Source organism: Camelus dromedarius, chromosome 2 (genome assembly GCF_036321535.1).
Source record: "Camelus dromedarius isolate mCamDro1 chromosome 2, mCamDro1.pat, whole genome shotgun sequence".
Lineage (NCBI taxonomy): Eukaryota > Metazoa > Chordata > Mammalia > Artiodactyla > Camelidae > Camelus > Camelus dromedarius.
The window spans coordinates 62,207,327-62,233,829 of NC_087437.1; the positions used below are offsets into that span (position 1 = coordinate 62,207,327).

Genomic DNA, 26,503 nt, shown 5'->3' on the forward strand with positions numbered 1-26,503 from the left:
AGCCTCTTCAAAAATGTCATCTAAGGCCATGTAAAAAATGTTGAGAATGCTTTGAAGAAATTGGATCTGAGATGTTCCTGCTATAAAGTAGTCTGGAACAAGTCAGACTGAAAGCACGGAAGTGAGAGACCCAAGAGCAAGATTCTCTCAGGGTGACCCATATTTGCACCCTGCCTGTCGTGTGCCAGACACAGTGTGTGACCATGGGGGACAAAGATCTGTAAGACTGGATCTCTTGCCCTAAGGAGTCTGGTTGGGGAAAGACCTCATATGATTGGTCCTGGAGGGCACTTAAAATGAGGAATCGATTCTGACTGGGGAGTTCATGCAAAGCCCAAAGGAAGCAGCATTTGAGATGGGCTTGAAGAATGAGCACCGCATTGATGCTTAGAGACATAGGGATGGATATTGGCATTGCTCTCGGGCAGGCTCGTCTGTGTGTGGCGAGGTAGTGGCAGAGGATGAATAGGAAATTGTGGGCTATTGCCAAGCTGTGGAGGGCTTTCATATTCATCTTAAGGAGTTTGGACTTCATTCTGGGGCTAATGGGGATCCATGGGAAGGTTTTTGAGCAGGCAGGTAACTTAATTTTTTAAATCAAGAGGAAACACATCAGTACATGCTCATTGAAAGATTTCAGCTATACTGGTCTATGAGCAAAAAATGAAAATGCTCCCCTTCCCAGAGGTAACTACTATTCTCCTTTATGTCATTTTATTTACCTATAGCTGTAGATACAGACAAACGAAAGTTGGAGGAGGGAGGGTATAGATCAGTGGTATATTGCACACTTAGCATGCATGAGGTCCTGGGTTCAATCCCCAGTATCTCCATTAAACAAATAGATAGATAGATACACAAAAGTCAAGCCCCGGAAGTGGGAAGGGATATGGTTCTGTCACCTGTGTTCTCTCTCCCCTCCCTCCACCAGGCTCACACACACACAGTCATACCTACCTTTTACTATTTCAAGTTACATAAGATAGGACTTGTAGTCCAGGGAAGCCTGTACTGTGTCTTATCACGTGGCTCATTTTGCTTTCCTTTGTGTTATTTCAGAACATGGTTTTATTGGCTATTCACCAGAGCTGCTGCAGAACAACAGTCTGCCAGAGTACAGTCCCGGAGAGTCCTTTTTCACTGTCTTCGGGGTGTTCTTCCCGGCAGCTACAGGTATTGGCGTTGCCATTCCTTTTCACTCTCTCTCATGTTAGGGGTGTGAACACTTGCTTCCCCAGACTCAGTATGGATGGCCTTAGCTTTAACTAGAAACATACTATTTTAATAGATGGTTTACTTGTTCATAATTCCTGAAGGCCCCAAGATGATTTAATCCTCCTTACCCCTTATACTTATATATCGACACCTCTTGGCCAAGTCAGTAGAGGGGACATATTTTTCTTGGGGCTGAACAGATTGGATCCCTCGACAGGACAAGCTGCCCTTCCCACCCTGGAAAGAGTGCAGATTTGGTCTAGAAATTCCTTTTCTCTTACCCCAACCCATGTGTCTTTTCCTAGGAGGCAGAGAAATATTACTGTCTTCTTACCACACTGGGTTTGGGTGAAGCCAGGATCCCATAGACCATGACTGACTCTCCTCCACCTGCCTTCCCCATTTCCCACTCTACGGTGGCTGGAGAGGAGCCTTCCCAGCTGAGGTCCATGTAGAAGTCTTGTCTCATGCTTGGGGCCCCGGCCTGGAAGGCAGTCAGCTAACATTTTGACTAGATGCTCTGCAGGAAATAACCATTTGGAGGGACAGGACTTGTGCCCAGGGCACAGACTCCGAAAAACATTTCATCCTTGATCAAGACAGTGTCAGTGCCCTGGAATGCGGCTGATTTTGTCTCCTTATCCTGCCTTCCTTAATAGAGAGGAGAAGTTACTAGAATATTGAAAAATTTGAAAACTGTCCATATCAAATGTTGGCAAGGATGCAGAGAAACTGGAACTCACATGCATTGATGAGGGGAACATAAAATGGTACAACCATTTTGGAAGACAGTTTGATGGTTTCTTAAAAATCGAACATACACCCAGCCATTCCACTCCTAATTATCTACCACCAAGAAACAAAAGCATGTGTCCCTATAAAGACTTGTACATGAAAGTTCAAATCAACTTAATCTGTAAGAGTTCCAAACCAGAAACAACTCAAATGTTCATGAACAGGTGAATGGAGAGATAAATTATGGTACCAATACCATACAATGTAAAACTACTCAGCAGTTAGAAAACACGAGCTGTTGATGACATGTGCCGATATAGTGACTCTCAAAGTAGTTATGCTGTGTGAAAGAAGTCACACCAGAAAGAGTATCTTTTTGAAAAGAGGACATTATATAAAAATCCATTTATATAAAAATTCTAGAAAATGAAAACTACACTGATAGAGAACAGATCAGTGAAGGCCTGTGTGTACGGGTGAGGGGAGCAGGACGGAGGGGCAAGGAAATTTGGGGGGATGAAAAAATGTGTTCCTGACTGTGATGATGGTCTCCCAGGTGTGTTCATGTCAAACTTTTCAGATCATTACACTTTAAACATATGCGGTCATACCTCAGTAAAACTGTTAAAATGAAAAAGAAATTTAACAACTTTAATCACCTTTAACGACTTTCCAGGCTCCCACTTCTCCAACAACATCCTATTTCTCTCCTCTCCGCAGCTGCTTCCCAGTCTTTGCGCTCCCAACTCTATTTCCCTGCCTCCCACACCGCATGCCCACTCTCTCCTTTGGAATTCCAAGTGTGTCTCTCCAATGAAACGGGTTCTTTCCAAAGTCACCCGTGACTTCCACCTTACTCAATTTAGCAGGCATTTAAAATTTCTGTGTGTTTGACCTCTCGGCCAGGTTCTATTTTCTCCCTTTCTCATGCTTTCTAGGGCACAACACCCTCCTCACCCCTCTATGGCCTCTCTGACTTGCTTTTCAAGGTGCATTTTCTTCTGCCTGCCCATCAAATGTTGGAGTTCTTCAGGCTGGGGTAGGCCCCCCTCTCTTCTTTCTCAACCATTTCCTTTGGCATCTCATCCACGCCCATTTTTCAGTGGCCACCTGCAAAGCTGACGACTCCCAAATGTATGCTTTTAGCCCAGACTTCTCTAAGCTTCCTGCCATATAGTCATGTACCTCCATGACATCTTTTCTTGGGCATCTCAGACCCAATTTGTCCAGAACCCAACCCATCCCACCTACCCACCACCCCCACACACAACTGATTCTTCTTCTCTGCTAATTGCAGGAAATGGCACCTCTGTCCCCCAGCTGCTCATGCCAGTAATGGGAGTGGCTCATGACACCCTCCGCTTTCTCACCAGCACCCTCACCCCCTAAATTTATTTCCTTTACCTCCTGCTTCTCTCCATCTCTGCCACGTGGCCGCTCTGCTCCGCGCTTCATCTCCCAGGATAACTGCAGCGGCTGACCTGACCCCTAGAGGCTTGCTCACGGGAATGGGGCTGGAGCCTCGGCAGTGGCAGGTAGAACCCTGTTCTACAAGTCTGGGTGTGCCAAAAATAGTGCATTTCTCTCATTTTAATGAAGTGGAAAGGGAGTCAGTCTCTGACTCTCAGCCTTCATTCTGCCAGGATGACTAAAAACTTATGTCGGTTTTTCGTCATGCCTCCGCCCTGCCCTGCCCTTCTGTTCCAGTGTCCTAGGGTCTTAGCAAGTAGCAGGGCGTGTGAGGGGGCTCCAGCCACTCATCACCTGTGCACAGAGTCGGGCCCTCCCGTCGTCCTGTCTGCAGATCCCTTCAGGCTCGTGCTCTCTGCCGTATCTGAGCCACTTTTAGGGACCAGAAATCTGCTGAGCCTGGGAACCCTGTGCTTAGAGTCTATGTACTTCTCAGACCTTCTTTTCTGGGGTCTTGCTGGCTCCCCACTAAAGCTGCCGGGGAGTAGGCCCCAGGCCCCTGTGGCTCCAGATCCCGTGGGCTGTTCTCTCCCTGCCCCAGCTCCAGGGGCCGTCTTCTTTTCTGACACAGGGGACACTGTTGTCGAGGGCCAGCCTTGTGGGCATGAATTTATGCATTTGCTTTGGGTTGCATTCTCGGGAGGGGCCCACACTTGGTTTAATGTGTTGCTGTTGCTAAAATTCTTAATAGTTTTCGAACAAGGGATCCTCTATTTTTATTTACACTGGGCCCTGCAAACGATGTAGCAAATTGGTTTCATCACCCCATCCTCTCCCTAGTCATTTGGCAGCTTCTTTTCTGCTTCCTCCATCCTCTGAACTTTCCTAAGAGCCCAAGATTTTGAGAAACAACCCAAAACTGACTGCAGGCAGATTCTGTTTCTTCCTTGTCACTTATTTCCTCTGAGGCAATAAAATAAAGGTCAAGTTCCTCTTGAATGGACAGAAAAGGAAAGGGGAAAATAAAATAGAGGAAAATTTTTAGAAGTTAACATCTGAAAATATTTTCCAGCCCCTCCCACTCCTCACCCCCTGACCCCCACCCGCATCCTCCTCCCCCCTCCCCGACACAAAGGGAGCACACGCGTTCAGGAAGCTTCCCATGTGAGCGATCGTTTCCTTGGGACTGGCAGTGAGCCCTGACGCCAAGTCAAGAACCAGTGGGTGCAAGTGCCAGGTTAGCTGTTGCGCCTGAGGCAGGGCTCTGGGCCTCCGAGGAGGGCAGCACCCCAGGAGGTTGCCTCAGCCATGTGACCCTGCCAGGACCCTTCCAGGCTGCCCCCAGGGCTTCTCACCTTTGCCTTTGCAGGCACCGCATCTTAGGAAGAGAGGGGATGCCTGGTCTGAGAGGGGGACGGGGTGGCGAGCCTCCACTCCGGTACCTCTCCCTCCAGAAAGGAATTAGCAGCAACCTGAAGTTTGAGGATGCCGCTCAGCAGCCCAGAGTTTGAGCAGGACTAACACTTGAGATCAGCTAGTCCAGAGACTCTCAATTTTTTGTCTTTTAATCCACATTTGCTTTGATAATCCTACTAAAAACCTGAAAATTCTAATGTGCCTCCCTGGACCAGAGAGGGGTGACTTGATCCTTTCAGAAAGATTGCTACCTGAGAATATTAGTCAAGCTTTATTTTCTGTGGTTTAAATTGTGAAAATATTGTTTCATAATATTCCAAATATAAAATCATAATATGAACAAACTACGCAGGCCTCTTGTACCCCGCTCCTCTGGGGGAATGTGTTTTCCTGTCCCTACCCTCGCACTGGCCCAACCAAGTTGGGAATCACTGATCTGATCCTTTATTTGACCAACTGGGAAAGGAGGAGTGCAGAGTTGCTTATGCAGGGTTGCTGAAGGTCACCCAGCTGACTGGTGGCCCGGGGTGGGCCACCATCCTGCTGTGGAGGCTTGCCCTGCCAGTTCTCTCTGTTTTCCAGGGGGCCCCAGTGTAAACACAGTAGGCAAGAAGAGCAGTTTGTATCACTTGGCTTTCCCCTGGCAGATGTTCCCTTAAGCTATGAAAAGCATGGATGATTGGCAGTTTCCATGGTGATGGCTTTGCCAGGGATTAGCTCTGAGTGAGTCATGGCTGGGGCTTCCTGCAACGCCATCCTCTTCTGGAACCAGAGAACCTCCAGGCTGTAGAGAGGGGAGAGGACTTTGGAAGAACAAACACTTCCAGCCCCCCACACCCAGCATCCTCATCTTTGGCCAGTGACATGTTATTTAGGTTACTTTAGAGATTTTATCTTAAGGGCAGGAGGCTTCCTGGGAAGAGCAGCTGAAGTCTAGGTTTCGATGGCTCCTCTGGATTTATGAAGCAAGGTCTCCTGCCCCATCCTTCTTGCTGGGCTTCACCACACCCTGTGGTAGTGGCTGCAGGGAGGGGCTGGGGCCTTGGAGTAGACTCTGCACTTGCTTTATTTCTGAAAGCACATTCCTTCTCCAAGCTACAACACCAAACTTTCCCTGAACAACAAATGTGTCTCCCTATAGGGTTCTCTCTCTCTCTCTCTCCCTCTCTCTCTCTCTCCCTCCCTCTCTCTCTCTCTCTCTCTCTCTCTCTCTCACACACACACACACACACACACACACACAATCCAGGGATCTGGGACCACAATACACGGAGGAACTAGGAAATGGAAATTCACTGGGAATAATACCATAGTGTGAAGTCATGTAACCCTTGTCTTCAAATCTCAAACTCTTACTGGAAGGGAAAGGGCCTCTTGTGGTTGACCACACCCAGCATAAAAATGTAGCAGGGAAACCAGCAGCCTTTACCAGAATGTCCACAGTACCTTTGTGGTCAAGAGCCCTGCTATTTCTGTGACAACCTTTGACCTCCCTGGGCCTGATTCCACTCCCCGCCCATCACACACACACACACACCCTGAGAAGCTCTGGAATCTGCTGGGCCCCTCTGGATTGGCTGGCTGTCTCCAGGACCCTCAGCTCTGGGCAACAGCGCTGGCCCTGCCTCCAGCCTATGTCCTGCGTTCCTCTTTTCCCAAGATATCCCCTAGCTCTCCTCTGAAGTTGTGTGTCTTGTGTGTAAGATAACAAGGACCTGCTGGGTCAGAACGGGGTCCTGGCTTAAGGGACAGAGAGCCCCAAGTAAGGACAACCTGAAGATGGGGCCCACCCCACTGCCTTCTGATGGACTTATGAGCAGGAACAGGAGAGAAGAAGGAATCTTTATAGTGATTATATGTTTATTTTTATAATTTCACTTATAGAATTAATTCATAATTGTATCAAAATTATTATAATCTCTATAAGAATCATTATCACCACAAGAGCCTATGACACTGGGCACTGTGCTGAGCACTTTACAGCAGTCTTTCATTTAAACCTCAGCGCGGCCCCACTGCTTCTATCAGATGCAGATTTACCATGACGCTAGCGCAACCTGGTCTTCAGGGTCCTTCACTTGCATGACCTCCTTCTAAAACCCTGGTCCCAATTTCACTTTTGTAACTTTGTACCCCCTTTTTAAAAGTTCCAGGCCCCATGGAATCTAGCTTCTTCTGTGGGCTGTATTATTAATCCATTTTACAGGTGAGGATACACAGACACAGAGAAATGATTTCCCCAAGGTCACCCAGACAGAAAATGGTGAACCCTATTGCTTCCCACGTGCTTTGGAGAGGACGCTGGTAGGGAAGACACACGTTTGTGCCGAGCTGCCCCTGCCCCAGAGGCCAGCGTTTGAATGTCCCATTATTCGACACCGCCTGTCTCAGCAGCATCTCTAAGGCTTCAAGAGGGTGGGAGACGAGTTCTGCCTCCAAGAATAGAGTGAAGAGGGGATGAAAGATTCCTACAGGAACAGCTAAATAAGGAAATCAGCCAGCCAGGTGTGGAAAAAGGGTGTGGCTTTGGAAATCAGGCAGAAGATAAGGAGAGGTAGCCAGAGTGCTGTGCTAGGCTCCCAATAAATGTTCATCCTAACTTGACAACAGTCCTGCAAGGTAAATAATCTTATCCCCATTTGCAGATGAGGAGACCAAGGTGCAGAGCGACTGCCTCCAAACAGCAACAGATGGTGGCAGATAAAGTTAAGTCCTTTAGCGCATGGATGTGCTATCTCACTGAAAAAGAAAAATAATACATTTATGAACTTTAAAAAAGAAAGAAAATGGGCAGCAGAGAAACAACCACACTATAAATGGAAAGAGAAAGTTGAAGGTTTCTAAGGCCCTGGATGGAAAAGCTCCCAGGAGGAAGCTTAGAAGTTCCTTAAGAAAAAGCAAGTAGTCGTTTAAGGAACAACTAACAGAAAACAGAAAACTTAGAAAAACTATTAGGCTTTTGCTTTCCCTTACAAATTCTCATTTTCAGGATCAAAAAAGAAAATAGGACGGGAAGTGGGGCTGTGATAACAGGCAAGAGGTGAAGGCTTTGCTCTGTGTGCGCCATGGTGGGTGGAGGGGGTGGGGAGGAGAGAAAGAGGACCACTGTCTTGCAGATGTCCGTAAGTGGTTAACTGACATTTGTACTGGCTATTTTAATCAAGAGTTGATTTTAGGGATGCTCATGAGGTCAGTTTCTCTCCTGGACATCCGTATGTGTTGTCAGGCCAGACGTTTGAGCCAGGGCACCAAGCCCACGCCCCCAGTTCACCTGGTGCCACCCAACCAAACCGTGAGCCTAATGCCAATGCTCAGGAAGGCCTGGATGGCGCTGGAGGTTTAGCCTCAGCAGCCCACGCCGGTAAAGTCACAGCCGACACCATCACCCTTACGTGGTAAAGCTTAGACAGTGAAGAGACGCGAAAAGGCCTTAGGGCTAGGGTGAAGACCAAGTCAGAAGGCTTTACCGTATGAAGAAAGCTGTTGCCTAAGTCACATGGTAACAAGGTGTGGCCCACATCATCATCCTGATACAGGGAGAGAACATGGTTTGGGGTAGAGCAGTTTACCGCTTCCTGGAACTGCCAGCTCAAGACCAAAGAGGAGGGGAAATGCCCGGGACCAGGCACAGACTAGTGATTTGGAACAGGTGATGGAAATACCTGTGGGTAAACCAATGTGTAGTACTGATTATACGTTGTGCTGGTGATAAGTTCCGCACTCTTGTGGGGGAGGTAACCCCAAATTAATCATGCAGTTATTCCGTTTTAAAAAGGAAAATCCAAAAGAACACCCATGGGTGTCAGAAAGAAATGGAGAGACTATATGACATGGTGGAAATAACTCTGACTTGAGATCAGGAAGCGTGAAGATGAGTGCTGGTTCCGCCAGCAACTAGCTTGAAAACGTGAGCAAAATCTCATCCTCTCTTTGGGCCTCAGTTTCCTCATCTGTAAAAATAAAAGATTGGAGTCGAGGATCTCTAGGACCCCTTCCAGCTTAAGAATCATTTATTCTAATTAGCCATTTTAAAGAATTTTAGGAAGCCTAAAAAGAGAAGTATAAAGATCAAATAGGAATTACAAAATGAACACTTGGTGCTTCATAAAATGTGCTCCATGAAACACTAATAATGAATAAAATGTTTCATTAAAAAAATGTTCAGGGGGAGGGTATAGCTCAAGTATTAGAATGCATGCTCAGCATGCATGAGGTCCTGGGTTCAATCCCTGGTATAGCCATTAAATAAACAATTAAATAAATAGACCTAATTACCTCCTCCCACCAAAACAAAGCAAAAACAAAAACAAGTGTTTAATTGTCAAAGAAATTTTGGGAAATACTGTGTGCTACACATTTCTTTTCTTAGAGATAGACAATGAAAATTAGCATATTACCTGTCCCAGGAAGTCCAGAATCTCTCTAATACTGTTTAATCAAGGTTTTTCCAACTTTTTTTTTCTCTGTGGAACCCTTTTTTAAATGCAATATTTATAAATATCTGGACACTAATATTCTGAGAAATAGTGTCTGTTCTGCTACACTGACCCTAAGTCTAGTTATAACATTAATGATATTATTTTAAAATTGTACCAGAAGCAGAAAGAAAGCAAACCAGAGAATCTCTATAACACTTGACAAGCATAGGTAAAAAGTATAAAATCAAAATAATTTTTCTAGATCTTACTGGCAAGCAAGACGTTTATAATCCACCAGAACTAGAGATGATCTGCTCAGGAATTGTGTAGTCCCACAAGGGACAAGTTCTGGGAGCAACAGCCACAGGGTGCAAACTGATGTAGCGGGTGTGCCCAGGACACCCCCACTACCCCGGTGGGAGTGACCCCGAGGCTTTCTATCTGGTGCCTGTTGCCGCCATCTCCTTGTCTCTGGCGCTGTGTGTCCACAGTACTGACTACCTAGTTTTTGGCTTCTCTGTTTTATCTAAAGCCCACTTCCTGGCTGTCTGCATCTGGCCCATCCCTGAGGGTGGCCTGTGTCAGTGTCAGCTGTTTCTGTTCCCACTGACCAGGATCCCCGCGTACCTGACACCAGGCCAGCTAGTAGGACGTCTCGTCAAAGGCTGGGTCATCAGCTGTGTCAGGGATTGTGGGGGAGAAGAAAAGGGCATTTGTTTGTTATGAATACAGAACCTGTTTGGAAGCAGGAAGCAATTAGGATTAATCAATCACTTTCCTAGACAGAAGCATATATAGCAATGGAGTTCTCATGGGTCCTCATTTCTTAACTTTTGTAAATGATCTGAAGGAAGGAGTACAAAATGACATGACAAACTATAGGAGGTACTGAAATGGCGAAGAATAAAGAGCAGTGTGTAATCTCACAAAGCCGAATGAAAGGGCATAAAATTGCCAGGGGCTTGGGGCAGGATGAGGTCATTGTAGATGGTGGGAAGCAGTGTGGCCAGGCAGGTGAGACAGTAAACCTGGTGACAGGTGGAACCTTGGCAGAGGGTCAGAATTTGGGACAAAAGGGGTGGTATTAGTGGATGAAGTTAGCGGGCCCTGGGAATCAGGTAAATGTGGAGATCTGGCCAGGGATGCCCTTGGTATCAGATCATTCTGGTAGCAAGTAGTGTGACCCTGGCCCTTGAACAGAGCCTCCATGACAGATGTGGTCCCAGGAGCTCTGGTCAGAGTAAGCAGGTCCTTGGCATTCCTCTTCTGATCCAAATAAGACCTGCCCATTATAAAAATAAAAGTGTAGAGGTGCTTGTAATACAAAGCAATAGTCTCTGATCCCACCCCTCACCACCCAAAGGACCCCTCCATAGGGGCAACCACTTTTAATCATTTTTAATACTTTGGGAGCTAACTGTATCACCAAACAATATGCCTATACCCATAACTCGATTAATCTGTTGACTCCATGCTAAGAAGTATAGCAGATCTAGCTTACTTACGTATTCCTCTATCCACTTCCCAAAGTTTTATAGTTATATTTTTATTTTTAGTTGCCTTTATAACTTTAAATAATACACTTCAATCTCTGTTTTATCATTTCTAGGCTACATCTCTTTACTCCTTATTGCTGGTGTGGGAAATGTTTTAAGAATAATGTATTAGAGTCATATGTATTTTAAATGTAACAAAGAATGCTTTAGTTATCTTAAGGGAATCCCTGATTTTAAGGAAAACTGAATGATCCTTTTATCCTTCCGTTTTAGAGCAGTATCAGGGAAGCCGTAACAAGTTGATCATGAGCAGGTGAGCAGGCACAATCTCATGAAAGCTGTAGTTTACAACTTGAAGTGAACAGTTTCACTCACACACACACTGTATTCGATTTTGAGTCTTAAGGTTCAAGTCAACAGTCTTTGGAACTTCAAAGACAAAGTGCTCAATGTTCTTGGAAATTTCTGTGATTTTCTTAGCAAATGCTTAGAAACTGCCTTTTATGGTGACAAGATACAGAATAAGTACAGCATTAACTTAAAATGTATTGCAACTGGTATGTAAATATTTGCCAGTCTTAATGGTTAACTCACCTTTCAGGTTTTCTTACTAAACTAATTAAATCTTGTTAGCATTCAAGCCAGTCCTGAGTGAGGATCTTGGGCCTTATATTTTATTTCCCACCCTACAGTGCCTTTTCTCTTCCGTCTATTTCTCTTCCCTCATTTCATTTCCCAGTAGCCGTTAGCTGTAGCCTTACTGTAACTTTAGAAGGTGAAAAACAATAAACATGTACACTATTATGACTATGATTATGTAGCTGCTGTTCACTGAAGAGCCAAGAGGTGGGCTAGAATTCTTATTTCTTTTGCTGCAATTCTGATGCAGTCCTTGTGTCAGTTAAGGGAGAATGTTCCTAATATTGTGGCCAAAGGGTTAATTTTTTTTAAAGTTCATTAGTTGTTTAAAATCATGTCATATTTTAGTTTGCTTTGTATTTAGACCTTGACTTTCTTGTTCACTTTTCCTAGAATTTCAATAAACTTTTTTTTTCTCGTTGACAAAGTGTGCAGTCAGCATATCCTTAAAATCATTCAGTTTGTTACTCATACTGTCCATTGTGTTGAATCTAATTCCTATCAAGAGGCATCCCTCTTGGGACCCCCATGCTTCTGCTTTAATCCCTGTGGGTTTCTCTGCTGTACAACTGTTATTCTTGGATTTTATTCATTTCCTGAGTTATCACCACTATTTTCTGAATCTCATATTTTCCTCCTCCATGGTTTACATCCTCCTTTTGCTGGAGTACATGCTTTGGTAGCTTCCTCAGAAACGATATATGGGAGGTAAATTTTCTGAGCCCTTGTTTGCTTAACTTTACTTTCACTTAATTGGTAATCTGGCTAAAACTCTAGTTTCAAAAGAGTTTTTCCTTGGAATTTAAAAATCAGTGCTCCATTGTTTTCTAACATTCACTGTTGCTGATGAGAAGTCTGATGCTAGTCAAATTTCTGTTCCTTTGTAAGTGTTCAGTTTTTATCTTTGAAAATAATAGGGTTTCTCCTGAAATTGTGCAAGTGATGCATTTAGATATAGACTTTTTTGTTGTTGTTCTTTGTGCTGTCTACTTTATGGGACATTTCAATCTACCTGAAGACTTGTATCTTCCTCAGTTTGGAGATATTTATTTCTATTATTTGTCTGGTTGTTTTGTTTTCTCTGTTCTCTGTTTTTGAATCTTCTGTTACTTGGATATTGTAACTCCCCTCCCAGATTTCTTCTCTATTTCTCCTACTCTTTGCTCAAAATTTCTACCCTTTCATCTTTCTGTTTACATTCTGGGACATTTCCTTAACTTTATCTTTTAGATCTTCCACTGCGTGTTAAATTTTAGTGATCATGTTTTTAATTTCCAAAAGTTGTCCTTAGGTTATTTTTTGTTTTTCTTAGCATCTTGCTTTATAGGTAGAATATTCTTCTTGGATGTGTCTGGAGTTACTAATTAGTGTTTTCTTCAAAATTCTCTTTGTGTCTTGATTATATATTTCTTGCAGCCCAGGTGGCTCTATTTTTATCATACATGTATTTATGTATTTGTTGCTGGTTTTCATTATACACTTGGCAATCTTTGGTCGCTGGCGTGGGTTCCCTGCTGCAGTGTGTGGGGGTGGGGCTCCCTGATGGGGTTCTTCCTTCATGGGAGAGCTGACTGCAGTACGTTTGTGAGTGTGGCTGGCTCTTGAGGGCTTCGTTTGGGGTGTGAACATCCACACTAGCAGCCTGGTTTTCCTCAGGCAACTTAATTAGATCCTCTAGAGAAGTATTCCAAGCCTTTCTTTTCCTTCCCTTTTACTCCGTATCATTCCCCCCATTTTCTGTGTCCCAGACATCTGTGGAAACCTTTCATCTACTTAAGGCTCCCCCTCCCAATCCTCTTTGCTTTTAGGCATGTATCCATTTTTCCCCTTTACTACCTTTTTAATAGGATCTAGGAGGGAGGGGTAGGAGAAGAAAGAAAATATGCCTAACATGCCATTTTAAACAAAAAGACCTTTAAAAATGATTTTTCCCTCATTTCAAAGTGATCACTATAGAAAATTGAGAAAGTCAAGATAAGCAATAAAATAAAAAAGGATCTGTTTTTCTATCACCCAGAAATAACATTGTTAACATTTTGAAAACTTTTTCCTTTCTCTTCACATCTATTTCATCTGTTTTTTTCTTTTACAACAATGGGATCAGAGCACATGTACTGCTTTCAACTATGCCTCTGAAAATGAAACGATAGTTTTGAAGTTTCTCTCCATGTCACAGCATATCCCTGACGATACTGGAGACCTGGTATTTACTGAGAATAGGGGATACATCATCACTTATTTAGCCAATCCTCTATTTTTAGATATTAGGTTGTTTGTAATTTTCACTATTATAAACAAGTATTTATAAACACTTTTGGATAAATCTTCACTCATATCGTTGACTGTTTACTTAGGATACAACCCTAGTAGTGGAATTGCTGGGTCAAAGTCCAGGCACATCCCTGTCTTGGTCCAACACTCAGGCTACTCTGTGAAAGAGGTCCACTATAACTCTCTGGCCCCATCTTTCACTTCACTCTCCTTCACTTGAGTCACCTCAAACATTATAGCAGAGCCCAGGGTTGACTTTGGGTTGGCCCCTAGGTGGCAGAGAGCCAAGCCAAGTGTGAAGAGGCCAGCAGTGGCCTTGACCACTTACTGAATGTGTGACCTTAGGCTATTTTAATTAACCTCATTTAGCACTAGTTTCCTTTTCTGTAAAATAGGGGAAATAATTCTGCTTTTCTCGTGTGATAGTTGCAAAGATTAAACAAGATAAAAAATGCCCGAAAAGCATTTAGCACAGGCCCTGTTGGGTGCAAAGTGTTCATAAATCCGTAATGATGGGGTTAGACCCATTCTTCTCCCTAAGCCCACGTACGTCTTTCTTCAAGGCCACATTGAGATGCACCGCCCCGCTGTGAGGCTTGTAGAGCACATGTGGGCTGGACCTGCATTTGATGTTCGGAACACGTTGTCTTATTGGTTTCGTGTGTGTGTGTATATGTGTGTGTGTGTGTGTGTGTGTGTGTGTGTGGAGGTGATGTCCTCACCATCTCACACTGTGCTTTCCCTCCCTGTCATGACTAGCTGCTTTAATGAGCATTCATGGAGAATGGAGTTGATGATGAAGAGGAACTTGGCACTCAGTGCTGGTGGCATTGGGATGGTTCTTTGCAGTTTGTTAGAGTTCTTTGGCAGCTCAGGAGCTTTGAATGTGGCCACTGGCTCTGAATATTGGGTGGGATGTACCCCCAGGACCCCTGAGCCCCAGTGTAGTCTGCAGGCAGCAGAGGAGAGGAACTCTGCTGAGCAGGTGGTGACAGGCACTTTGCTAAGTCTGAGCGTCTCTTGGGCGTTGCCCGGCAGGATGGCAGAGCTCAGAGCTCAGCATGTGGCCTCGGGACCTTTGTGTGGCCTGCCAGATGGCCCCTGGCTCTCACTATTTTGCACTGGGCCATAGGTGCTTTTGTAGCTGGTAGGGCTGTCCTCTCCAGCATCACCCAACCCACAAAGGTCCCTTTCATGCCCGCCCTAAGGATTCCTCCCCCGTTGCCAGGGGAGATTGAGAAGTGTAGTTTGCAGAGCTGCCGATGGGAGGGCTTGCCCTGGAATCTCCTCCAGGAGAGGGCCCCGAGGAGGGCAAGGTGGTTCATGGAATACACCGCTCACCCCTCTCTTCCATCTGGGTGTCTTTTCAGGAGTCATGGCCGGCTTCAACATGGGGGGCGACCTCAGGGAGCCCGCTGCCAGCATCCCCCTGGGCTCCCTCGCAGCTGTTGGCATCTCGTAAGTCCTCCTTGTGGCAGTCAGCTGGAGAGAGGAGAGAAAACCCCAGGGAGAAGAAGGGATTGCTCCTTTTGTTCTAAGAGTGCCCTGACTGTGACCAATCTATTCTATATTCCAATCCTCCTTTTAACACTCAGCCAGCTGGAAAATCCACGTCTGGTGGGTTCAGACGATTGCCCTTTCATACCCCCTGCCTGGGAATGCGGTGAGGAGGAGGGTCGCCTTAACGCAGATTGCAGATCGCAGGTCGAATCCTTTCTTTCCTTTTTCCTCGGCCTCCTGCCCCACCCCCTTCAGAACTTGGGGCTTTTGTAACCATTGAGTTTCAAGGATCATTGCAGGGACTATAAAGAGGTAGAGTTTTGTAATCAGACAGACTAGGTTTTGTGTCCCAGCTCTGCTGCTAGTTGGCTGCATGAGTTCAGGGAATTTGCTTAACTCTCTGAGCCTCCTTTTTTTCCTCTGTAAAATGGGATGATGAGAAAATGTGTGCCCCATAGACTGCAGGGGAGACACTGTGTGTAAAGGCACATAGTAGGAACTCAAAGGCTTGCTCTCCTCGTCCCCCTGTGCCTCCCCTGCACTGCCCCCGGGCTGGCAGGCTTCCTTGGCTTAGTTCAGACTGCACCACCCATGGGAGCAGGCTGGGTGCCTTGGGCCTGTTTCTGACTTGCTAGAATCTTCTGTCTCCTCTCTCTTCCACTGGAAGAAGCTCCTCTGCCTTCACTGGGTGGGCGTGAAAGGTAATGAGACCCCAGACATGACAAGGGCCCAAAAGGGTTAAAGTGCGTTATTTTAACTGTGATGTTTAAAACATGCTAATATGTCGATTTCACCGATGCTGAATTTGCTTTTAACTTGTTGTACACTGTTGCTCCTAAGCCATGCACACGGCACCCGTCTATTTTGTGCCAAGAAAATGATGCCCAGAGACAGAGAGAGAGAGAAAGTGAGTTAGAGTCTGGTGTGGTGAAAGAAAGGAAAGAAAGGGCCCTGCCTTGGTTTTGTCACAGCTGGGAAGCCACCAGAGGAGCCTTTGGCCCCTCCTCCCCCTGCCCAGATGGGAATGAAGCCACAGGGAGCATGTGACTTGTTCGAGGTCACAGGGCACCTGGGGGCAGAGCCAGGTCACTGCTGGCCTTTTCACACTTGGCTTGGTTCTCTGTCACCTAGAGGCCAAGGAACAGCAGGACTTCAGGGCCTGAAAGATTGTCAGCTTGTTCTTCTGCATCAGGATGATGGTGTGGGGCTGCCGGTCAAGCCTGGCCTGCATCTGGGCCACCCCGAGGCCAGGTGGGCCACTCCCATCCCTGCAGCCTCTGTGTGTTTTCCTCCATAATGTAAGAAGGAGGCAAAACAGTGACATGTTTATATACCTATATGCTATATAAGAAATACACTAGAGGAGAAAGAGTACTGAAAGTGTCCCCAGATGATCTGGGGAGGCCTCATGGTGGGCCTGTCTCCTCCCTTTGGGACAGGTCCCTGTGGGAATCCTCAGGCCGAGCGAAGTCAGGTGGTAGCTCTGTTCTGCTCTTGGGTTTTTGCAGGTGGTTTCTATACATAGTCTTTGTCTTCCTGCTCGGCGCCATCTGCACCCGAGAGGCCCTTCGCTATGACTTCCTGATAGCAGAAAAGGTGGGTGAGTCCTGCACTGCCCGGTGGGCTTAGGTTGTGGGCCATTGATTGGTTCTGAGCAGCAACAGCTGCCTCCGCCTGGCAGCCCTGCCTGGGAGTCCATGTGGCCTTGGGCCTGGGACTGAAGTACGGGGGCCAAAACCATGGAAGAGGTACAGGTCCTTCGTGTGGCTCTGTAGACCCAGGTAACAAAGGTACATGCATGCAGGTGACTAATAATAATGAGGACACGAGCATCTCTTCATGTCAAAAATCAGGGCAGAAACAAAGACTCTGGTCACCCAAAATCCCCAGCTGGAGCAGCTCTTCATTTTTGCCGATAGCCTCCCCTTCCACTGTGAGAAGACAGTGCTGCTCACAAGAAACTGGTAAGAATGGGGAGGCTGGTAGATGGAAAAGAGGACGGCCAGGTGGAGTGAGATGGAGGAAGCCCAGTGCCCAGGTGAAGGCCTGGAGGAGGCAGGGCCAGAGGCCCCTTGCCCCCTCGGCTCCCCACGGGGTGGCCCAGGTGCGTTTGGCTGCAGTATCTTTGTTTCCTGAGCCGGACACCCTGCCCGCAGAAGATTAGTGAGTTCCTCATGTTCCACAGCTGCCCCTTAACAGGCTGGAGGTCATGGAACAGTGAAGGACTCTTGTTTGGCATCTTGAGAACCCAAGAGAATAAGACTTCCAGGCACTTTACTGGAAATCCCCTAAAACTCCTACCTTCCTTTAAGTTCCCCGGGGGGAAGGTGGGCCCTGAAATTCCTGTTCTTCGTCAGAGCAAGGTGGTAGGCTCGGGAGGTTTTCTTAGTTAACTCCTGAGTATCGCTGCTCGTTTTGGGGAGAAAGTACCCTTTTCTTTGCTGTGAGACTTTGCAAAGCAGCCTTGCTGATGCATGAAGGGGGCACTGCTTGGGGCAACCCGGGCCAGAATCTCTAAACTTACCTTTTAGAGCTACATTTGGGCTTGATTTTCACAGGTTTCTTGATAGCACAGGTTTCTTTTTAAGGCATGTAGATGCCGGTGTTTTCTGGGGTCTTGGCCTTACCATGCAAGCAGGTTTCGAAAGGGGGAGCAGTTCAGGTAGTGAGAGCACTGACACCCACCCCCCAGGGCCCAAGGTCTTGGACCCCCCACCTTCCCCACAACAAACAAGGTTTATCCTCAGGGCAGGAATCAATATCCCTCGTTTATACCTCCGTGCTGGCTGCCGTCTTGTGTTTCATCTCCCGGGGGCCTTTTCTGTTACTGTGGAATGAAAACCTTGGCTGCATTAGAGGGATTAAAGGCCTCCTCGGGCAGCTGGCCCTTGGACCGAGGGAGCTGCTGGCTGCTGTCTGCAGCGTGCCAGTGGCCAGCTTGCTCTGCCCCTTCTGGAGCCGGCTCTTCCTGGTGGGGTCCCCCACGGAGGTCCTTTCAAGCCGCAAAGACTCTGATCCGGATGGAAGGAGGCAGATGGTTTCCTGGGCTGGGGCCGCTCTCTTGGCTCCTTCCCCGGCTTTGCAGGGAAGCTAGGAGTGGGCATGTGGGAGGGCAGGCAGCCTGTGTCCAAGGGAGGCCACAACGGCAAGAGAGTAAGAGCATCTCCAGGACAGCACAGGTGAGACTTCGTGGGTGGAAATTCCACCACTAATAGTAGATTCATGACCCGGGCAGAGGGGCTTGTTTGAAATGCCATCTGTCCCAGATAGTAAAACGGTAGGCTGGCAAGGACTTTGCTGGTGGGGGGCATCTGCTGAACCCTGCCTAGCAGTAACGTGTGGAAGTGTCATTACATGCACACCCGGTAAGAGGTGGAGAGTTGGTTTTTGGAGAGGAAAAGGGCCTGGTTCCTGGAACAGGCAGTTGAAAAACCTTTAAAAGAAAGATAAGACAGGGTTCTGGATTCTCTGTAGCATGCAGGGGCTGGCACAGCAAGTAAGGGGACAGGGACGGAACCAACCAGGCTGATTCCACGAGAGTAGTGCCCTGGTAGGCTGCCCCCTGTGTCGCCTCACAAAGGGGCCCACTCGGATTTCCCCCCAAAGCCAGGACCCCGTGTTTCTCTTTTCCTGCCCTCCTGCGTCCCTCCCTGGGGCCGACGGGGCTGCCGTCGCAGGGGCCGTACTCAGGCAGGAAGTCGGGCCACAGACAGTTGTCCCCACAGCATGTGGAGACCAGGAGGGGCAGTGTGAGAGGCTGGGAGGGACAAGTGAGTCTCCTTAGGTGGTCACTTGATATGACTTCCCACCCCTGTGTGGTGTTAATGAACTGGTCACCTCGCTGTCACTTCTTAGCTGTGGCCTGGGTTCTGAGCTGGCCCATCTCTGAGCTCCCCTGTCTAGTCTGTGTGCCCGGAGGGTCTCATGTTTGGACAACATCCGCCTCTCAAGCGCGCTCTCTCACTCTGTCTCTCTCTGTCTCTGTCTCTGTCTCTGTCTCTGTCTGTCTGTCTGTCTGTCTGTCTCTCTCTCACTCTCCTCTCTGTCAGAACACTTCTCTTCTCTTCAGGGCTGACTGCCCTGCGTTCCTTTCCACTGACCTGCAGCTGGTCAGTTCATCTGTTTCTTTCTGGGTTACCTGCAGCTTCTCTGATCTATTTCTGATTATTTAGCTTCCCAGCCCACAGTTTCTCCCAGAAGTTCCTCTTCACTTTATAGCCCTACCCCAGAGGAACGTTTTCTTGGCTGTGGAGGGGGTCAGTCTCCATAACATTATGCTTTCTAACAAACCCAGTGACGTTGCGGTGGCTCTGAAGTGCTCTCTGTAAAGCATGATATCTGGTGCAGACAGTGGGTGCTTATTGCATTTTGTCTCCCCCACACGCTTCTAAGGGGACACCCTTATGGAGAGGACACATTTTGAAGGGGGAGACTTTTTTTTGCTATGAATCCACATGTTTAACTGAATAAGAAAAGCCAAACAAAAAAATGTCAATCCCAATATTATTCGGTTGTAGAAAAAAGAATTGTATAAAGAGCAAGTACTAGTAGGGGTAAAATTAAATAGATTAAATAGTTGCTTCAGAATATACTTGTATGCAGCCCAAGGGAAAAAAAAGTTTATCACACATCAAAAAGGCCAAGTATTTTAGGAGCCCTGGGGCCTGCTACTAGCAAAATAAGAACAGACTGAGTAGGACAAGGATCCTAAAAGCACGTTTGCTAAAAATAGGGTCTCCCATGGGGTAAACCCTAATCATTCTAGGATGTGACAGTCAGAATTTCCCATGTTCACAAGCTGCGCGTGAGGGGACGATGTGGTGGCAGGGCTGCTGGCTGGCAGGTGAGCCTCGCCAGCTGCTGAGCATCGGCCACCCCGCCCGCCTGCCCATCCGCTGCCCTGCCTCTCGGGAGGTGAAGCCAGCTCTGTTCCCTCACGGGCAATGGCTGTCAAGTGAGAGAGAAACCTTGGCTGAAAGTTGAGCCATCGGTCCACTTGTGGAACGAGGACAGTATTAGAAAACTCATGTCTGCAGAAGGAAACGAGGGATCTGCTGAGACACTGACGTGTGAATGAATTTGGGGTGGGAAAGGTTTCAGGATGTCCTCCTCGGTAATGTCAAGAGGCCACAGGAATTAGATGTGGCAGGACATGTACCTTGGAAATGACTTCAAATTCCTCAAGAGAAGGGAGCAAGCGGCCAGTGGTTCGGTGGGATCTCGCAATGACCGAAACTCCAGTGGGACCTGAGATAAAATACCAAGGATAGAGAGGCGAATTAATGATTTTCCTCAGTAGTTAGTAAAAGACATATTAGGGTAGTTCACACCCCAGATAATATTTTAGAAAGGCAGAGTGATGACTCAGGTGGGTGACAGAAGGGCACCTTTTGTTTTTTTCTGAAGAACTGTTGACACACATCTGCTCAAATAGATTCTCACTGCCACCTCCACTGGCACCGGTGGCAAGTTTACAGTCCCATATAAATACAGAAAGTGATTAAATTCTGCAAGCCGGGAGCAAAGCTGTGGAGTTTACTGGTGTACCTGGAAAGCCTTGCCCTGTGCCAGGCATCTAACCTGTCCTCAGTCAGTGCTCCTTCCACAGGGGGATGGGTGACAGAAAAGAACAGACAGGGCTCAGGTGGAAGAGAGAATGGAATTGTTCTAATGTAGCCAACCACAAGGACCAGCATTTCATTTCATTTTTTTTTTCAGAATTTCATTTATTTTTCAGAAAACTGACTGAATAACAGTTTTATATTAAAGAGGGACAAGTGAACAGGCTATTCTAAACATAATTGAGGATGAACTGGACATCAGTCACTACACCTGGATGAGCCTCCCTCTGGCCCTCAGCCCACGGGCTCTGCGGGAATCCCAGGGTGTGTCGTGGGAAGGCTGGCCAGGATGAAGGTCACCGTGTTGTGCGTGGTCTCTGCTGCCAGAGAGTCATCAGGTTCCTGAGGTAGTTCCAGCGCTGGAAGGACGCCAGCCTGGCAGTCTCCTGCCCGCTCATATCTACTGTACATGGACAGGCTATCAATGAAAAAGAATTTTTTTCAACTCAAATGTCCATAACCGTTTGGATAAGAAGCGGTAACATTTCTGCGAGGAGGTACCATGCCTGCCTGTGCTGGAGAATCCTCTGCGGGGAGGAGGCAGTGAAGACACTGCTATAGCCGGTGGCCTTCACCCTGACTGCACATTAGAATCACCTGGAGGGCTTTTGCAACATCAACCATGTCAGGGCCCCACTCTATACTGATTAAAGCAGAATCTCAGGGGTGACTCGTATTTATGGCCAGAGTGGAGAACTACGGAGTTAAATATTCAAAAAGCTTTTGAAAAAATGTCATCACAGAGTCCATTAAAAAAAATAGTCAACAGAGGATGCATTTGGTGGAGAAGACAGAAACAAAGGTTATAGATGACTGATTGTATCTTAGGATGGATCCGGGACTGATACTGGGGCCAGTTTATCTAACAGTTTTGTAAGTCGGCCAGGCCAGGGCACAAATCCCAGTGAAGACATGAAGCTTTACGACGTCAGCTGGCACTTGCTGATCCGTTTGCCAGACTGTTAGGTGCGGTGGGGAGGGGGCAGGATGCAGGAGACACAGGCATGTGGCATGCTGGCAGGATGGGCCACGAGCGTAATTAACTGTACCACGGGGTAGAGTAGCATGCCATCAGAGCACACAAATAAAGTGAGCGAAACCTTAGGTGACATGGATTTCTCCTAGTGGTAAAGTAGTAAGAAGGGTGGGGTGGGATGGACATAAGAAATCCATGACATTGAAGAAAAGAGGGGAGATTCACTGGAGATAAATATGAGGTAATGCATTTAGGGATAAGTAATCCACACTGCATTAAGGACAAGATAGGCTGTCTGGTGGAGCGTAGTCTTATCCATCAAACCTCTCGCCTCCCTGACCAGTTGGGGGTGATTCCACCTATGTGTGGTCTTGAGGGGAGTGAGCCCCATTTAATATCACAGGAGCCCAAATGACCAGACTCTTGCCTGTCCCTTTGTGGCCCTGGTAGGGCATGAGACCAAGGCTGGGTGCATGAGATGCTCCAAATGTTATGAATGAGGCAGAGATAAAGAGCTAGTGAGCATTCATCTGCAGGGCTGGTAGCATCTTGGCCAGACTTCTCCTTGTCAGGAGTCTGAATGTGCCTCTGGGCTTGGGACTTGCCTTTTTCCAAGCCTGATCTTTCAGCTTCCTGATAATTCTGTGAACCTCCAGTATCTTACAAATATATTCTTGAAAAAAAAAAAATTCCAGCCAAGAATCCTGGCTGATGCAGTTTTTTGGTGATAATTTATGGGCCAGGAAAGAGGTCTAGGCAGTGTTCAGTGTACCTTGATGCCATTGACCTGGTGCATTGCTAAAGCAAGGAAGTAAAAAATGGGGTGAGGTGAGTCTTCATGGAGAAGGATGTAAGTGACAAAGCTGAATTAAATCTAACTCTTCTGTAATATTTGGATAAATGAACACTTAGAATACACAGTTGGGGCCATTTACCTAATGTAAATGGAAAGGAGAAGGCACCTCAAATACTCAAGAAGGCAGAGAGCCTTCCCTGTGGGTACAGATGAGGTCCTGCTTAGGAGGGTGAGTGGGTGGCCAGCAGCATGGATCTTTTGTAGGTTGACCCAAAGCAGAACAACACTTCTTTCTCTTATCCTATCTATTGGTGCCTTGTGGGCCATACGGGTCATGGATCTCATTCATTCATTCAGCTTTTATATTTCTGTGTTGGCACTAAATGTACCTGGATGAACTAGTCTGGAGCCCTGTGGAAATGAAACCAGTCGAGGATACAGTGTGCTTGGTGCTCCCCAATCTGATGTTGAGGTACAGGGGAGCCCTGAGTAGCACCCACTGACATGAGGGGCTGGGGATGGCCTCTTGGAGGAGGGGAGGTTTGTGCTGAGTCTTGAAGCACAACTGGGAGACAGACAGACAATGTGTAGATCAGGGATGTGAACAGAGGGTTCTAGCAGGCAGAGAAATCATGTTCATAAGACTCTGAGTGTGCAAGGTGTGGGGCTAGAAGAGTCAGAGACCAGGAAGGGCCAGGTGTGTAGGGTGGTGGGGAGCCATTGATATTTCTATAGCAGGGGCATTATGATCAGATGTGAGTTCAGGTCACACTGGCAGGGGCTTGGGGATGATTCATTGTTGGCAGAGCTAAGCCACTTCGCATTGTCGTTGGCCAGTGGTTCTCAAAGGATAGTCCCCAGGCCGTTCTCATCAGCATCCCTTGGGCACCTGTTGGAAATCCAAAATCTTGGGGCCTACCCCAGACCTACTGAATCAGAAACTCTGAGGTGGGGCCCAGAAATCTGTGTTTTAACAAGCACTTCAGATGAGTCTGATGCCCATTCAATTTGAGAACCTCTATGGTGGTGGACCAAGCTGAAATAGTGGTGGGGGGAATGAAGTGGGGTGGGGCTGAGGGGATTGGAGATACGTCCAGTGTGTTGAATCTGGGGGACTTAACAGATGGTGTGTGGGCGGGTGGGTGCCAGGGGAGCAGAGAAGAGCATAAATGGGTTCTGCCGTTGGATAATGAAACTGCTTCCTCACACAGGTGTCCCTAGTGGGCTTCCTGTTCCTTTTGGGCTTATACATCTCGTCCCTGGCCTCCTGTATGGGAGGCCTCTATGGAGCACCCCGGATCCTGCAGTGCATTGCCCAGGAGAAAGTGATTCCTGCGCTGGCCTGTCTGGGGCAGGGGGTGAGTGAACCTTTCTTTGAGAAATGTACACGTTGCCACTAACCTGATCACTGGCCAATAAATTGCTTCTGATAAGAGCCGCTGATCAAGTTCCCTGGCGGGGAGAAACAAGAAGGCACCCCTGTCCTCTGACTGCTTTAGTCTGGGGCCATTGGGCAAAGCGTCTGTCAATTTCACAGCCATGTAGGGTCCTTTAGCACTGGCTTAGCTCACTGTCACAGCAGCACTGTGGGCCCTGCATAGCAGGGAATGGGAGTGCCACAACCTTTAATCAAAATAAATTCTAGATCCTCCAAGTTTGGCATAGAAGAAAGAATCTCTGGGTGAGGAGGAGAGCTGGTCCTTGCAGCTCTAACTCTGTCCTGGACAGTCACCTTCCCTTTGGGGTCCTTTGTGAGGATTTCCCACACCTCTGGGCTCCCTGCTGCTCATCACAGCCCAAACCCTAACTGATACAACTTGGTTGCATCATGAAACAGTCAGAGGAGACATTCCTAAGCCAAGAGGGTGACAAGAGAAATTAACAGAACCCTACTTCTCAGTAACGTGTTTTGTGTGAGCTGTGGCTCATTTCTATGTTGTTGGAACACCACAAAGTCCTCCCCAGCCCCCTTCCCATCGCCAGCCCCCCAAACAATGGGGTCACATAGTTACAAGTCATCTTTAATTCCTCCCTTTACCTCCCTTCACCTCTTATCCATCAGTCAGCGTGCGCGGGTAAGAGCGATGACTGTCCTCTCTAGTACATGCCTGTTACTTTATTTTAATTTCATGTATTTTTAATCAGATAACGTATGTACAGAGTTCAAAACTAAAAATGATATAAAGATATATACCCTGTGAATTTTTGCTCTCATTATGAGTCCTTCTACTCTTTTAAATGAATCCTTCTCTCCTCTATTTTTACAAAAATAATGTTCTGTATACATTATTTTATACCTTGCTTTTCTTTATTTAGTATAGTTGGAAATCTGTCTTTTCATATGAATATAGAGAGAACTTTCTCACTCTTTTTCTATTATGTAGATATACCGTAGATTATTAACCAGTTCCCTGTAGATAATATGGCTTCTAGTAAACCGTGCTACAAAGAATATTCTTGTGTGTGTGTACACAAGTTTGTACATGTGCAGATAGATGTATTTATAGGATAATTTTTAAGTGGGTTTTCTGGTCAAAGGGTAAATGCATTTTTTGCACATATAAATATATATTTTATTGAAGTATAGTCAGCTTACAATGTTATCAGTTTCTGGTGTACAGCACAGTGCTTCAGTCATCCATGAACATACATGTTAAATGAATTTTTAATATTAACAAATATTACTAAAACACCTTCCGTGGGATTTGTATCATTTTGTACCTAATGGGGTAAGTCTGTCTTCCGATACAACTTTATTTATGGACACTGAAATTAGAATTTCATGTAATTTTCATGTATCACAACATATTTCTCTTCTTTGATTTTTTTCCCCCCAGTTGTTTAGAAATGTAAAACCATCCTTAGCTTGTGGACATACATAAACAGATGGTGGCCAGATCTGGCCCAGGGGCCATAGTTTGCCAACTCTGGATTATGTCTTCCATATGTATCTCTAAACAAAATTGTTCCATTTTGCCAGCTTTGTAACTTTATATAAATGTGGCATGCTTCTGTCATGCAACATGGTATTTATGTGATTCACCCATGTTTTTGCTTGTAGCAGCAGCTTGTTTATTATCATCCCCAAAGCATTTCCTCATTGTCTGCAGTTTATTTATTCATTCTGCTCGCATGATTTGTCCCAGTTTCAGACCCTTAACAGACAATGCAGTGAACATCCTTGTGCTAGCAGACCTGTTCACATGCAGAGTTATTCCAGACTATGTACCCAGTAGTGGAATTGCTCAATTGTAAGATGTGTATATATTCACTTACTAGGTAACACCTGGTACCTTTTCCAAAGTAGTCGTGTTAATTTACACTCCTATCAGCAGTGGTGAAGTGTTCCCACTCATCTGTGCTCTTGCCAATAGTTGATATTATCAGATGTTTTAATTTTTGCCAATCTGGTAGGTGTTTAATCGTATCTCATTAGGGTTTTAATTTGCATTTCCCTGATTACTAATGAGGTTGGGCACCTCTCCTGTGTTTAATAGACATTCTTTCGCACATTTTTTTTAGTGAGCTGTTTGTCTTCTAGTTATTTTGTAGGGATTCTTTGTATATTCTGGATTACGCTTGGTCAGTTATATGTGTTAGAGGTATCTTTCCCCATTCTTTGGTTTGTTTTTCTCCTTTCTTGGGTAACAGAAATTCATGTGTGACTATTTTTATCACTTGACAACCCACCCTTATCAAAGTCCTGGCCTGGACCGCTAGCATTTCCTATCGCTTATCGAAGACCCTGCTTTTAAGTTCTTGTTAGTTTATGAGGATTTACTTTATTCTTGCTAGTTTTATTGTTAGAGTATGCTAAACTGCTGTAGCAAATATACCCCCAAATGCATTTTCAAAAAGAATAAAATGTATTTTTACTTGCTTTTTTAAAAAATGTTTTTACTCTGAGGGTCTAGGAAAGGTGTTTTAGGTCAGTAAAGCCTCTGATGCTCAGAGACTCAGACCAGTGATGACTTTGCCATTTTCATCCTGAGACTTCAAAGATTACCCTC

At 46.3% G+C, this 26,503-nt stretch overlaps 1 protein-coding gene across 2 annotated transcripts in view; it reads left to right on the forward strand.

Moving 5' to 3' along the window:
* The window catches only part of SLC12A8 (solute carrier family 12 member 8), a 120,984-nt gene that overhangs the window by 71,019 nt on the left and 23,462 nt on the right, over nt 1–26,503 (forward strand). For both annotated transcript variants that reach the window (XM_031454520.2, XM_031454510.2), the window contains exons 6-9: nt 1,060–1,173; nt 14,971–15,058; nt 16,609–16,696; nt 23,705–23,851. In XM_031454520.2, the coding sequence (XP_031310380.1) occupies nt 1,060–1,173; nt 14,971–15,058; nt 16,609–16,696; nt 23,705–23,851 (437 nt within the window). The remainder of the gene's footprint in view (nt 1–1,059; nt 1,174–14,970; nt 15,059–16,608; nt 16,697–23,704; nt 23,852–26,503) is intronic.